At 46.1% G+C, this 15,192-nt stretch overlaps 1 protein-coding gene across 2 annotated transcripts in view; it reads right to left on the bottom strand.

Moving 5' to 3' along the window:
• Window positions 1-8,765, bottom strand: part of MOCS1 (molybdenum cofactor synthesis 1) — a gene marked incomplete at both ends in the record, with an annotated part of 32,420 nt that extends 23,655 nt beyond the window's left edge. For both annotated transcript variants that reach the window (XM_084228622.1, XM_084228623.1), the window contains 3 exons: window positions 420-587; window positions 1,956-2,082; window positions 8,643-8,765. In XM_084228622.1, the coding sequence (XP_084084748.1) occupies window positions 420-587; window positions 1,956-2,082; window positions 8,643-8,765 (418 nt within the window). The remainder of the gene's footprint in view (window positions 1-419; window positions 588-1,955; window positions 2,083-8,642) is intronic.
• Between the last annotated feature and the right edge of the window lie 6,427 nt (window positions 8,766-15,192).

Below are 15,192 nucleotides of genomic sequence, written 5' to 3'. Positions count from 1 at the left end.
GAGAATCACTGAGCTCTGTGCACCAGCAAAGGGAGCATGTGCAAAGGCCCTGTGGTATGACTGGTGGGGATTGTGAGGCAGAAAGTCAGGCAAGAAACAGAGGTCAGTAGGAGCCAGATCATGTGAGCCTCCAGGCCCTGGTGAGAACTTTTATTTCAATGTAATGGCAAAACTAGGCTCTGGCATTTATTAGTTCTATGTTCTTGGCAAGTTAGTAAACAACTATGTTGTGTCAAAACCACTTCAATTTTGTATTAAAATAGTATTAAAACAGTACCTCACCTGTCTCTAAGGCTGGTAGGACCAAGTGAGCAAAATGCTGTAAATGAATATTAGCTGCTGATATAAATGTTAACAGTAGAGTCTAACTGGAGGAGGCAAGAGCTGGGAAAAGGGGTGACACCTTGAGTCAAACTCACCCACGATGTCCACCACATCTGGCCGGATGAGCGGCTCTCCGCCTGTGAGCCGGATCTTGTCTACACCTTCTTTCACAAAGAGCTGGGCTAGGGTCAGGATCTCCTCTGTGGTCAACAGATCAGCCTTGGGGGTCAATGGAACACCCTCTTCAGGCATGCAGTATTGACCTGAGAGGAAGGGCGAGGACATAGAGGAAGGAAGTGAGGACACAGCAGGCAGGCCCAGATATCCCCAGTCCTTAACTCGCCCATCAGGCCAGAAGTTTCTCCTGAACCCTATCCAGACAATGAGGACAAATCTTGCCAAAGCTGAGGTGCGACAAACTGTAGGCCATTCTCTCTGGGCCTCAACGTTCTCATCTACAAATGTTAGCACTCTCTTCCTCTCTGGCCTTAATAGCCATCAGTGAGTGAGTGTGTGTGTGCGCTTCTGGGAATGGCAATTAAGAGAACGGGTGGATAGCAGAGCCTGCCTGAGGTGGAAGGATGCCAAAATGCTGATTCCTTTTGGAAGGAATGGACCCAGGGCCCTGCCTGGTGCCCCCTGCACTGTCTCATTCACCCTCTTCATTTCACTTAGCAAGGTTATCCTTCTTGGTGAAAGAGGCAGGAAAGTACACTCAGGCCTGGTAAAACTCCTCTCCTCTGTGACTAAATAGCCGGCCTATTTCAGATTTTTACCATCCATAAGATGGGAAACCTGAGGTCCCACTTTTCAGGTCCCGACACTCAGCCCAGGGTGCAGGACCTCCTGGGCAGGCAGAATGTGGCAGAATGTGGTAAATGAGGTGAGCCTGGCAGGGGAGGGGTAACATCATTTAGTGAAATTAATGAAGGGCACAGAACTGATCTTTTTAGAACTGGAAAGGATATCAGAATATCAGTACTGTTCGCAGTGAGTGTTGTTGGGTTAAACATGGACTGAAACGCCCACATATGTATTAATAAGACCATGAAGGAAATGAATTTCTTATTGGGAGCTACAGGGAGGGAGGAGAACAGAAGGGAAGAGCAAACGAAGTGTGAAAGTCCATCTGGGCGTGGCTACACACCAGAGCCCTCAGCATGGATTATGAAATGAGGACTCTGTGTCTGCCTGACCCCACGCCACATCTGTCAGCAGGCAGTATTAACAGGCACTATGTGTACTTCACACACTCACAGTGTCCAGCACCCCCATGCCACCCCCGGCCATGGCCCGAACTTTGGAAACGACAGAGAAACCGAGGGAGAGAGAAATGGGCCCCGAAGAGGGAGGTCAGATTGGATTGAGTCCAATCTTACTGCTAAACCCGATAGCAATTCTGTTCTCAGATCTAATCCCAAGTAAAACCCAGCTCCCAGGATTGTAAAGCTCAACCTTGACCCCTATATCTTGTTCCTGAACCCCACCTGGAAAAAGAGGGAGTAAGGGTGGGTGGAGAAGTTTGAGAAAGGAGCTAGGAGGATTGAGAAGGATTTCTGAGTGTGTAGAGGTTTCTGAGGCCACTCCAGCACAGGGACAGGAGGTCAGAGAGGGCCCAGAAGGTGACTCACATCTGAGGTTGCACTTCTCGGTGAGGGAGATCCGCAGGTAGCTGTGCTGGCGGCCAAAGCTGTCGGTGAGGAAGTCGGAGAAGGGGGCTGCGTGCTGGCGTAGGAACTGCCTCCTCTGGGACAGCTCCTGCAATGATTGGGGCAGGAGAAGGGAGGAAATGTGGCTGGGGAGAGTCCCCCTTCAAGCACCCCTGCCTCATCACTGACACCTGTTTAGCACCTTTAATCTTCCTCTGTAGACACCACTGTCCCTGTTCCGGGAGAGCTGGGATTGAAACAGGCCTGAGGGAAGGACCTGCCCCCAAGGTCCCCGACACTAAGCCCAGCGTGCAGGACCTCCGTGAGCAGGCAGCTGCCAGCTGGTCCTGCAGCCAGGTAGAGGAAAAAGGGAGACTACAGGGGGCCATTAAGAGATTGCTTCAGTCATCTTTCACTCTACCCAAAGCCACAAGGAGGGATCATACGCCCATTGTCTGGGGCCTATGGGTGGGGAAGTCACTGCAAGGCCCAGACTTGTCCTGGGGAGAGAAAGGAGCTGCCAACCTCATTCTTTCCCAAGCTTGATCTAATCTCATCTCTTTCCTCATGGAGGTCCCAAGTCATGACAGATGCTGATGAGATAATTGCCCCATAGAAATCACATTTGAAAAGCATCTTAAAGTTTCCAAAGAATGTTTTCTAACTAAGGCTGGGCTGGGGTCCAAGAACACCTTTGGAAGAACCAGAATTCAAATGCAGGTGCTTCTCATTCCAAGTTCTAAATTCTTTCCTCTAATAGTACAGGGTGAGTCCAGAAGGTACACAGGACTGCACAGAGGGTGGAGAGAAGTTGTTTCTTTAGATCTTTAGAACAAAGAAACCATGGCCACAGTGCATAGTCACACGGTCTAAGGACAGGGATCTGCATTGAAGGTAAGGACTCCTGGTTTCTGGCCCAGGTATGACCTGAAACACCGGGAAAATTTCTTTCACTCATGCAGGCCCTGTTTTTTCCAGTTGCAAATAAGAACAGTTATGGACTAAGGCTGTCTTGCCTTAAGACAATTCGGGTAAGAGGCAGGGGTGGGGGAAGAGTGGTGTGTCTTGGGTCATGAAGCTGTCTGGTAAACACTCCTAGAGTATTCACAGAATAGTGGGTTACTTAGCAGAACACCCTGAGAGCTGATTGCCTCCAACCCTCCTGAGGTCCAGGGTATGTGTTCACCAGGAGGAAGAAACATAATTTCAGTGACCTCCACAGCACTGGCTGAGCATGGGGATCATCTAGGAAGCTCAAGAGAAAACACTCCACTGGAGACCAAGTGAATTTGGATCTTTGGGTGCTTGTGTTTTTAATCTCCCCCAGGTAATTCTAAGGAACAGCCAGTCAAAAGCCACTGCTTGACTCCGTGGATAAAAGGGATCTGAAAGAGAGAGTTGGGTGGTGCTTTCAGGATTTTTCTGGGTTTATACAAAACTGGCTTCACACTGCCCATACCACGACTAGTTTCACATGTCCACAGAGAAGCCCTGCTTGCTGTCTTATGGCCATAAACAGCAGTCACCACTCAGGACTGCAGAATGCTATAATCATAACAGTTTCACCCCCCACACACACCCTTTTCTCCTCCCCACCCAGCCCCTGGTGTCTTTCCTCCAGTAGCCTTGGGAGGCCCATAGGTCAACAGAGTCCAGAAAACAGGGAATATGGATTTGTGACAGTTGCACCCTCTTCTTCAACAATAGTAATTTGCAATTCAGCAGTTTGTTACTCACGCCAGGCCCCTCCCCCTTACCAAGATATCCCCCTCACTCTAACCCTAACATATTGGGAAGGTGGCTGGGTGACAAAGGAGCCAAAACAAATCCAAGGAGTATGACTCAGCAGAAATCAGAGCTCAAGCAGTGTAATGGGGCAATCTGGAATGGAATTAGGTGCTCAGTTCAGGCTCTGGGAGGGGCAGGTCAGATTTCACTTTTGAGATCTGGAGAGACCTTATCTCAATTCATTCAGCCTCTGTTTTTTCTCTCTCTCTCTCTCTCTCTCTCTCTCTCTCTCTCTCTCTCTCTCACACACACACACACACACACACACACACGCGCGCGCGCGCACACACACACACACACACATCACTCTGCCAGGCATGCAAATATATCACTGGGATGTTAACAAGCCTCATCTCTCCTCCAATACTGCATGCCCCACTTTTCAATCCTAGATATTTTTTTCTTTCCTTTAAACCTCCTGGAGGAAAACATATCACATTGTCACCAGTCAAAGGAACCTGGGATCCAGAAGGAATTACCAAGCAGAGCAGAGCCCCTCTCACCGGGGAAGGGCTAGGACATTTCAGAAGTGGAAAACCCTCAACCATTCATATGCCCTGGGTGGCTCAGGCTGTTTCCTGGAATGGAAAGCCCTCCTGCCTCACTCGCTACAGACACACTATGTAGACTCTGGGATACCAACTGTCAACCCACTGTATCAATGAACAAATAAATAGGCCTGTCTCTGATCCAAAGAGAAGGCGTATGAAAACCTAGTTACTCTAGGGTAATCATTCATTCCTGGCCTGGTCTTGATTGTCAACATGGCTTAGCTTAGAAGAGTGGTTCTTAACTCTGCATCAGTATTCTTCGACATTCTTCTGGTAATGTAGACGGATGTGCTACCAGAATCCCAGCCCAGAGATTCTGACTCCACTGCTCTGGGGTGAAGCCCCAGATTATTTCTCTACAGCCCCAGCTGAGAAGCACTGCCCCAGTGACACCAGCATCATAGGTAGCTTATGGGCTTCTGGGCACACACTTTAGGAGTAGGTCAACCTGAATAACCTGGCTCTGTTACAAATCAGCTGTTGAGCAAGGGACCTAAGTTCTTTAAGCCTTAATTTCCTTGTCTGTAGTCAAGTGTGGATAATACCGCTACCTAACTCAACTGGAAGAGCTTCTGGAAAGTAGGTTTTCAGTAAATCCATTGCTATTCACCTAACATAACTCCTAGTTACATATCTATTCATTCACCAAACAAACATTCATCGGGAGCACTAGCTGTGTGTGCTGTGACTTTTCCCACTCTTGTCAGCTTCCCCTGTCCTGGCCTTGTCCCAAGGCAAGACCCTGGCCTTCCAACTCTGTTTCATGGCAGATGGCTCCTAGCTGGAGTTTTAGACCTGCTGTCACAGCACCCAAAGCAGGACCTGGGGAGCAAAAGCTCCCCAGGACCACGGACACTAGTAACTAGGCACTAGGCAGCCTACCATATGCTGCTGGTTATCTCTTGGCTGCCTACCCTGTGCAGACGGGGGCGGAGCTGGGTGGAGAAGGGTGGCACAAAGGAGTTAGTTACTACTAGGGAAGGCTGGGGTCCTCCCTTAACTAACCATGGGTGTTTGATTTGAATGATACCTACAAATAGTTCTGGAGTAGTCACAGAGTAGCGGGGTTATTCGGCAGAAAAAGAGCACATGCCAAACTCAAATGTCAGTGGCCCCAATCTATTTGCTATTTGGGATGTGTACTAGAGCACCTCAAAATTAATCTACATTAAGTGAGGGTTTAGCAAAGGACCTAGGCCTAGTTCTCTCTTTTCCATATGTGCTCACCAGAAGTATGGAGTTCTTATACCTATGGCTCCAGGCAAGGATATACTTCACTGGAAGATTTTTGAGGCACTGGACATGCTGGAAGTCAAGAAAACCCCTGAAAGGTCAACTTTCCCTCCAGGGGTCACCGCCCCACACCAGGCCCTGCAGTCCTCCTCATTCACTGGCTCCTTTCTGTACAACTTCCCATTTCCAACATTTATTCTTTCAGGCCCACTAACAGCTGGTTGTCTTTGTCTTGCAGTTACCCTGGCCCCTGCCCCTGCCTTTGCCCCAAGGTTGTAGCCCAGGACCCCAGACCAGTCCCTTGTTGCCCCAGCAAAACATATTTGGAACCCAAGAGGGAGAAAGAGGGGTGCGTTGCTTTTGACTAGAATACACTAGAATTGACTAGAGATAATATTGTCCTGGCTGCCCCAATCGGGTAGGCAGGTAGCTATGGTGCCCCACCCACCTCCCCACTTAACCACACATACCTCCCTCCCCTTTCCACCTGTAGAAGCTGCTCAATCTGTTCTTGGATGAAGCCCAAGTCTCCTTTTCTATCCCCTTTCCTCATAGCCATCTCCCATTCCACACCCCCCATCTCCTTCCAACCCACACCTTGATATCAGACAACACCCAGGCCTCTCTGCCTTCTCTCTCACCCACCATCTCCTTCCAGCCCAAATGAGACCACCACCAAGGTGCATAGCACTTGTAGGGAGCAGTATCCTGGAGGGGCTGAGCATATATAGCTCCAGACCTTTCACCTCTGAGATTCTCTTGCACATTCTGTGCTCTCCCCTGTAGGGTAAAGAAAATGTCAGGCTTTTCTGCCCTCCCACCATCAGGATAGATGATAGATCCTTGCAGTCCTGAATGCATGCCTGATGGCGGGCACCTGGAGTAGGGTGTGAGCATAGGTAGATGGGATTCACCTGGGCTAAGAATGGACTTTTAAGGGTGGTGTCACAGGGACTCCAGTAGAAGCCGAGAACGAACTAAACTGAGAGAGAAGCAGAGAACGCCAGAGAGCCCAGATAGAGTGAAGACTTGCTGGGGGCTGGGAGGACTGCCAGCCTCCCGGCCCCCCAGCACCCTTGCCTGCCATGTACCTGGTAATCCCAATAAAACACCTGCAAAAACCACTGAGGACTCTGACTCCTCCTTTACCCGGTCTGTTGGATCATAGAAAACCTGCACTGTGTCCATTCCTGCCCTTTACATCCCCTAATGTATAAAGATGGGTTGGTCCAATCCTCTTGGTCTTAAAGACCAAGGGGAAGAGGGGGAAGTGACTGCCCCAGGAGATATTAGAGGTAGTGAGGGTGAAAACCTGGGGCCCCTTGTCCAGTGCTCAGCTATTCCATAGGCCCCCTCGCTAATTGGGTTTCAGTCATAAGTATCTGCTGACTGCACCACTGCAGAGCACAGTGTTAAGTACTTGGGGGAAATATCCTCAAAACTGGGGGAGAGTCCTGTCTGCTAAGGATAACCCTAAAGGGGAATGTCCAAGATGAGTGGGTGGGTCTGTGATCAAATAGTGGGCAGATCTGAGTGTAGGCGTGGAGGGACTAATGGAAACAGAATGTGCCAACAGTGGCCAGGATAATAATTACAATAGAATTATACATGACACAGCACTCACCTATGCCAGGCTTTGCTCTAAGTTTACATATTAACTTATTTAAACCCTATTATCACCCTGTGAATTAGATACTATTATTCCCACTTTATAGATGAGAAGATTGAGGTTCTGAGGTGCCTAGGCCTTGCTGAAGTTCACTTAGTAAGCAGCAGGGTTGGGATTCAAATCCAGGCATTTGTTCCAGCATTTACATTCTTAGCTGCTGATTATCCCTCCTCTCATAGTGGAAAGGAAAGGTGAGAAGCAGCCTCTCCCCCATTCTCTCCACAGGGAAAAAGCTGTGGCACAGGTGCTAGAGTTTGAATTCCTGCTTACCTACTTAACAACTCTATGACTGAGGAAAATACTTACCTCCCATGGTTTACTGTGAGGACATATGAAGTCACTTAACACAGGTCCTCTCAAGAAAGATACAACATAAATTGGGTTGGGGCAGGAGAGGAGAGAAGAAACTTCCCTTTTTCTGAATTTTTTTAATGATCTCTCAACAATCTTTCAACTTCATGGAGGGGAAAATGAGAAAGCAGAGTTCAAGGATACTGAAAAACTTCTCTACTTTCCAGCAATGAGGCCTGCTTATTTGAGGAATCCAGAGGGGAATGAGATTTGAAGAAAGCAGGTTAGATTAACACCTGCCATTGAGCAACAGTGACGAGGATGAGAGGAGGAAGTGATGTGAAGACTCCTGTGACATGCAGGCCTGCCCTACAGATGTGAAAAGAATCACCAGATTGGTCTAAAAAAGAGATTTCACAAACTAAAAAGACTCGTTTCTCCCAAAAGTATTCCCTGACTTTAAGGGCAAACGAAAACAAACTAAAATCGCATTATGACATGAATCACACTAAGGGGTGCGATCAAAGACTGAGGGAGTCGCCCCCAACCCTGAAGAGACACAGGAATCCCTAACCTGCTTTAGAAAGAGGCTGAACCATCCTCCTAGAGGAAAGTGAAGATGAAAAAGAGTCAGCGAAGGACAGGTCACACAGCCCTGTGACCACAGAAGTCACACCTGACTACTGGTGGCAACAAGGTGACATTTTTAGTCAGTGTCACACTATGAAGCACATTGTCACAGAAACACCTGGTCACACACAGATAACCCCATTGTGGGAGACTAGGTTTAGGAAGAGGCAGGATATGAGGTGCAGCTGAGGAGGGGCACTAACAAAACACCTCACATACCCAAAGTCCTATCCCACCGCAGCCGCCCCATCTCTGCAGGTCACCCAGCACAAGGAAGGGGTCGCATGGCTGCGGGACCCCAGGGAGCCCCTTCCATCGGGTAACTGGGTGATACCGGGTAGTCTATCTGAGGAACACCATTCCACCACTCCTCTCCGACCCCCAATTAAGTGCCGAGGGGCCCCTCCCAGCAGCAGCCTCAGTGCACGGGCCGGGATGCTTCTAGCGGAAGGGACAGCTTGTCCGGCTGCCTCCTCTCCACGGGGATGTGGATGCAGGCGGGCTCACCTCTGTGACAGGTTGGGAGGACTCCCCGGGGCGGGGCTGCGTCACCGGAGCCCCCGAGCTGCAGCTTCTGGCGCTGCTCCTCAGAACTCCCCGCAGCATCCGGGACACCGGACATGCCGCCATGAAGCCTGTTCGCAGGGTCGAGAGTCCGCTGGGTAGCCGGTTTCGGGAGCGCACTAGCCCGGGACTCAGTGCCCGGGGTCATCGCGGCAGGGGCGGGGCGGGGAGAGGGCGGGGCCCACGCAGCCAATCGGCGAGGGCGCCGCGCCGTGCAGCCTTCTGGGAGTTGTAGTCCTCGTCCTCTGTGCCTTTCCTGCTTTGGGTAAGCATTCTGAGGCTTGGAAAAGTGCAAGTTTAAACACAGCGGGAGAGCTGATCTTTTATTCCACCTTTGCTGGCTTCTCTGGTCCCAGATGTAGGCCGTGGTGTGACTGGCATAAAATGCATTTGACAAGGCAAAACTGGGGCCAGATAATGAAGCATTCATTGCCTTTGGTGCAACATTTAAGGGTGCACCAAAATATTCAGTTATCAAGATAATATTTTAAAAAGCCAGAATCAAGGCCAAAAAAAAAAAATAGATGATGAACAAAATATCAACATTTTATATAGAAACAATCTCTGGCCCTGAAGGTTTACAAGTCATCCTACTCTTGGCCTCACCGTTTTAAAAAGGGAATATATGGGAAGAAGTCATGGAGAAGTGTGTAGGAAGCATTCCAGAAATGATACCCACTCTTGTAATACTCAAAATCATCAGTAATTATTGCCAACCCTTGTAGATAATGTCATCTGGGTCACTGTGCCATTTTTATTATTTTTTAAAGAAGTGGGGCACAGGCCAGAGTCCTGGTGGGTCAGAAGATCCACCAGAGAGAGGTCGGAGCAGAACAAGCACATGTACCGAAACATACTGCTGAGGGGAGCAGCGGGAGAGACAGGAGAGGTCTGATACACCAATTGGGTTGCTCCTGGCAGGCTGGGGATGGAACCGGCACCACAACGGCCTCGGACAGCTTCACAGTGCTGCACTCAACTCTCTGCGCCACCAGGGAGGCCCAGTCACTGTGCCATTTTCACCCATCTGCCAAAATACACTTTGGTTCCTCTAGGTCCTCTCTGCAAATGCGGGCATTTAATTAAGGAACAAAATAAAGTCTTACAAAACACTGTTTCAATGATTACTATATTTTTCCCTTTTGGGGGCCCTTATTCAGAATACTCTCCATTTTCCTTCCCAGTTCCACTCTCCACTCCTCCCCACCCTGTTTTGAGGACCAGGAAGTTGATGTTTAACAACTGTATTGATGGTGTCACCCAGGCACATTTGTCTGATTTCTCTCTTCTTCTGTGCCTTGATTTGACCAGTGAGATGCATGCACAGGACATCAGAGCTATTATTCTTTTGTTCCCCTTTGTACAATTAGAGCTGCTGCTCTGGACCCTCAGCCATGAGTCCAGCTCTTATTAGGTCCAGCGCCATCATTTCCAATTCTTGTTGCTTCAGACAGGGTTGAGGTTTGTTTCCATTTTGTCTGATGAAGGGAAATATCCCTGATGGTCTTTCAACACTGCTCTCACTTTAATAATGATCCCTTTCAAAATCCCAATTCAGTGTGCTATTTCTCAGTGGTTCCATGACTGACACAGGTTTCAAGGGCTTCTCCCTCCCATTGTACCATAGACTTACATTTGTTAATGGTAGCAATTATAATACAGTGACAAAATTTATGTGTTTATGACTTCTGCATGATTAACCCTTTGAGGACTGGTAACATAGCTAAGTCATCTGTCATCCTAGCACCTAATGTGGAGTCTAATGCACAGTAAACTCCCAATAAAAGTACATTAAATGATAGATTTCATGTCTTTGATTTGTATTTCCAGTGAGTGGACAGAATGGTCTAGATTGAGATATAGGAGTTGTTGGTTATAAAGCACAATGACTGAAAACCACACATGTTTACTTCTCACCAAATGCCCAGCAAGGATTAGCTGGAGTTTGTTTCCAATCAATGTTGTCCTCACTAGGGTCTCCAGACTTATGGGACTGCTGATATCTATCAATATATAAGACTTTAGTGATCACCAAGTGGGAAAGAGTGTGGAAAAGAACAAAGTGGCTCTTAAATATGGTCAAGTGATTTGCTTGGAGTGATGTGTTACATAGCTCTTCCAGGGACAAGCTCTAATTTCAAAAAGAAGAGAAGATTAGCCTTCAACAGAGGGAAAGCAGACACTAGTGAATAGTAATCTTACCACAGGAACACACCTCCCCTTGTGCTCTAATGTATAATGTTGGCATTTTCTCTGCCCTGGACAACTCTACCATTTGTTTACTCCTGTCATTCCCTTTGCACATAGAGTCCAGCCATGGCAGCTTTTGCATTTTGCACTATACTGCAGAGCCACAAAGAGCTGATTCTAGTACTTCCTGTTTTAGAGTGTGACATCAGGAAGATTAAGAGGAAGATAGTTTATAGTATCTCTTTAATTCAGTACTTCTCAAAGTTTGGATTTCTCAGGTCAACACTGTTTTCATAATACTGACATATTACTTGCTTTTTCCACTCTTAGGCGCCTATGAGTGTACGGAGGAATTTTCCATGGGCTACACATGAGTGATTTCACAACAGACTGAATGTATCAGCAGAAACGTGAATCTAGCTCTCTTATACTAAGCCTAACATTAAAGAGATTTATAAAAATGCAACCACAATGCCATCCCTTCCCCTCTGTTTTTGCTTTGAAAAGTAGTTATTTTAATAAGTGTTATGTTAGCATGTAATGGATATGGACAACTTCCTTTCAAATGAGTTAATTTTTTAAATCTCTCAGTTTTAATTTTTCTAATGTGGTAAATATGACCTAAATGGACACAGCAGATATTATTGATACATGTTTATATAAGCCTACACAAGCAAAAAATCATCAGGGTCTTTATGATTTTTAAGATTATAAAAGATTCCTAAAAGAAAGCTTGAGAGTGACTGCCTTAATATACACTGCATGTCATCTGGAGGCCCAGAGTCATCTTTCTCAAGCTTTATAACTGCTCTGATAGCACATCATCCTCCCCAAACTATTGAGAATAAAGTAAAATAAACTCATGACAATTCCCTTATTTCCCTATCTTCCTGGACTGGACCACCACTAAGGGGACAGTGATGGGATGGTGGCTTCAGGGGTCTTCCTAGCACATCAAGCTCAATTGAGGGGTCCAACACTGAGAATCAACCACAACTTTCACTTGTAATCTCTGCCAGTCATCATTTTCTCTCTACTAATTTAGTTCCATAAACTGGCCTTCATTTTACAGGGCAACCCTGGTGGAGGTGGGGGTGACCCAATTTGCAAGTCATCACCAGCACACTGAAAAGGACAGGAGGAAACACTCAGAAATGCAGAGAATTTTTTTTTTTTTCCACAAAGGGAGAGGGAAGATGGGGGTGGGGGCAGGGAGAGAGACAGAGAGAGGGATTAAATGGCTGACATGTGGTCAGACACATGTTGTCCTACCAACAATGCTCTCTGAAGCGGCGTTGTGAGTGGAAGCTAGAAAAATGAGAGAGGGAAAGAGAGAGCGAATGCACATGTGCAGTATTTTAAGCCCAACATGGCCACTTAACTCAACCTCTAGTTCCCAGCAACCCCTGTTCAGGAAGTCAGGTTCCTGGCAAGCTAGGAGTTATAAATTTTGGTGTGGAGATGGGGCTAGAATCTAGAAAGACATCAGAGAGTAGAGTTCAAGTTGTCATTCACTGGCTCAGAATTTATTCCTTACTCATTTTGTAGGGATAATTAAATCATAAAGCAAAAGCAAGTGTTCTGTTGTTTTTAGAATATTGTTTGGGAGTGTCACTGAAATCATTCTTTCCCCACATCAAAGAGATTATGGCAATTAATTCCTTTGGGTCCATTAAGCCTCCATGGGAGCTTTTGTTAGAATTAGCTACCCCCTCCCAAGGTATTTGTGGGTCCATTATCAACCATGAATACCTCAGATCAAATTAGTTTAACTGTTTTCCAAGAATTGGTATCCAAGAACAATAAAGGGAAATAGGGTAGGTATAATAAAGAGTTGGGAAGATTGAGAGACAGAATTGCAAAGAAGGAGGGGCCCTAACAGAGTCCTGACTAACAAGGAGTCCTGAGACCCTTGGTGGGTGGACAATTAGAAGTTCCTTACTAGATTTTTGTATATGGCCTGTTCATCCTTATTATGAAATCACTCTGAACTATTTCTCTTATTAATCTCCTTCTGAGTATATAGTGGTTTTAACCAGATCCATAAATTCTTTAATGCTCCTATTTCCAAAGAAGGAGCCTAATTCTCTTCCCCTTAAATATTGGTTAAATTTCAGATTTCTGGCAAATAGAATGTGGTAAAATTGATGATATTAGGCTTCTGAGGATAGCTAATAAAGGACAACACAGCTTCTTCCCGGGTCCCTTCCCTTGAGTCACTCACTTGAAGAGAAACCAGTTGCATGTTAAGTGCAATTTTTTAGAGGGGCCCACATGATAAGAACTGAGGCCAACAGCCATCTTGGATGCCCATTCTCCAACCCTCTTAGAAGCTCTGAATGACTGCAGCCCTATGGATATCTTGACAGCAATCTCATGAGATACCCAAGGCAGAACTCTCCAGCTGATCATGACCAGGTTCCTGGCCCCAAGAAAATGTGAGAGATAATATCTGTTTGTTTTTAAGCCACTATACTTCCGGAAACTTGTTATGCAGTCATGGGAATTGACACTGTGTGTGTGTGTGTGTTTGTGTGAGTGTGTGTGTGTGTGTGAGTGTGTGTGTGTGTGAATTCTTCCTGTGAGTTACTGTTTCTTTAAAGACACTACCTGTCACCATTACAGGAAAAGCATACCCTTTGATATCTGTGTTAGTGCAATTCTGGGTTGTTCGTTTTCTATTTGCCTCATCCTTGTCTGGTATCCATTTTCTGCTCTTCTTTGCCCTGCTCTCTGCACTGAGAAGTTGATTTGTTGGACTCATTCCCCCAAAGTTTGTTTGGTTTCAATCCATAGAAAGTCTGGAAAGCACAGGGAGGGGAGCAAAGGTAGGATGAGAGAGGGGTCTGGACACCAACCCTTCTGACTCTACTTTCCTGCCCACCAGGCCTAGGGAGGCAAGAGATGATATTACACATGACTTCGCTCTTACCTGCAAAGTTGGAATTCACTGTTTTAAGACTCAGGCATTTAGAAGAAAAGCAATTCATTCTTAGTTCTTCCTTTGAACTAGAAAATAGCCTCAAATTCCCCTAAGACAATCAAATCCACTTACTCAGGCCTGATTGCTCTGCAAGCAAAATCAAGGTGCACTGCTTAGATTATGTGATTGCTGTTTGTTAAATTGAGTTGGGGTAATTCTTGGGGTGGAGAATTGAAACAAGGAATATGAAAGGCTGACATTTCTGGAAATATCTCAGCAGCTCCTTCTACTTGTTCAGACTGAGAACACCATGTGTTGCGTTACCCTCCTGAAGCAGCCAGGGAGGGATGAGTCTCTCAGGCAGGTGATGAATTAAAAAGAGCCCTGGTGTGGCAGCAGGCAGATCTGATTGCCCAAGGTCAGGCAGTGAACTTGCAGCAAGTGAGGACTGGCAAATGACTCAACTTCTCTGATTTCCTCATATGTCAGAGGGAAACATGCCAGTATTATTTATTTCACTGGGTGTTATTTGTAAAAAGTCATTTAAATGGGATTTTACTGTATTAAAACATAAGGTGAGGCACAAAGAAGTTAAGTAACTAGCCCAAGGGCAGATGACTAGTTCATGTTGAAGCTGGGATTTGGGACCAGGAAATCTGGCTCTAAAACCCATGCTCAAAAGTACTACCTCCTTTTGCTGTCCTTGACACTGATCACGTTCCTTAAATAGCCCCTTCAGTAATTTCTGAGTATCTATTATTCCTGAGAGTCCATTGTCTCTCATCAGCTTACCAAATACTCCAAAGGAGCAGAGAGAATTTTTTACGATTTTTTTAATGGAAGCTTGGAAAAGATATAGGTGAAGTGAGTTAGAAACATTTCCACTATTTCTGATCTGAAGGCCTAAAAACCAGGTCGATTTTGAATTTTAGAAATGTTTTGGAGTTTTGAGAAATCATGTACTGTATATGTTAAGAGTGAATGAATACGCTACATAACACAGGGTCTGGAACCAAGTCTTAAGTAATCTGACACTTTTTTCTGTAAGAAAATATATTCATATTCACACTAAATGTAATAGATAATGGTTATAAAATGTTCATGTCAGTACATGTTTTGCTGACAAATGAAATATGGGAAAACAGTTTTCAGAAGTAGTTTCAATTTTAGAAGTATAGATAAAGAATTGTGAACTTGAGGTAATACAGCCCGGGAGTATTTAAGTAATTAAGAGTAATTAAGAGTAATTAAGATAAACTTTGTTTCTTCAGAGAAGAGCGAACCCACTTCCCCTTTCTTCTTCCTGTAACCTCTTCAGAAGGTCAGAGATCTACAGTTCTGTTCCCTCCCCAGGCCAGGATCAAAGAGCTCACTTTCCCT

The sequence above is a fragment of the Talpa europaea genome (genome assembly GCF_964194135.1).
Source record: "Talpa europaea genome assembly, chromosome: 2".
NCBI lineage: Eukaryota > Metazoa > Chordata > Mammalia > Eulipotyphla > Talpidae > Talpa > Talpa europaea.
Note: the sequence above shows the minus strand (reverse complement) of the source record. Positions and strands in the feature narration are given on the sequence as shown.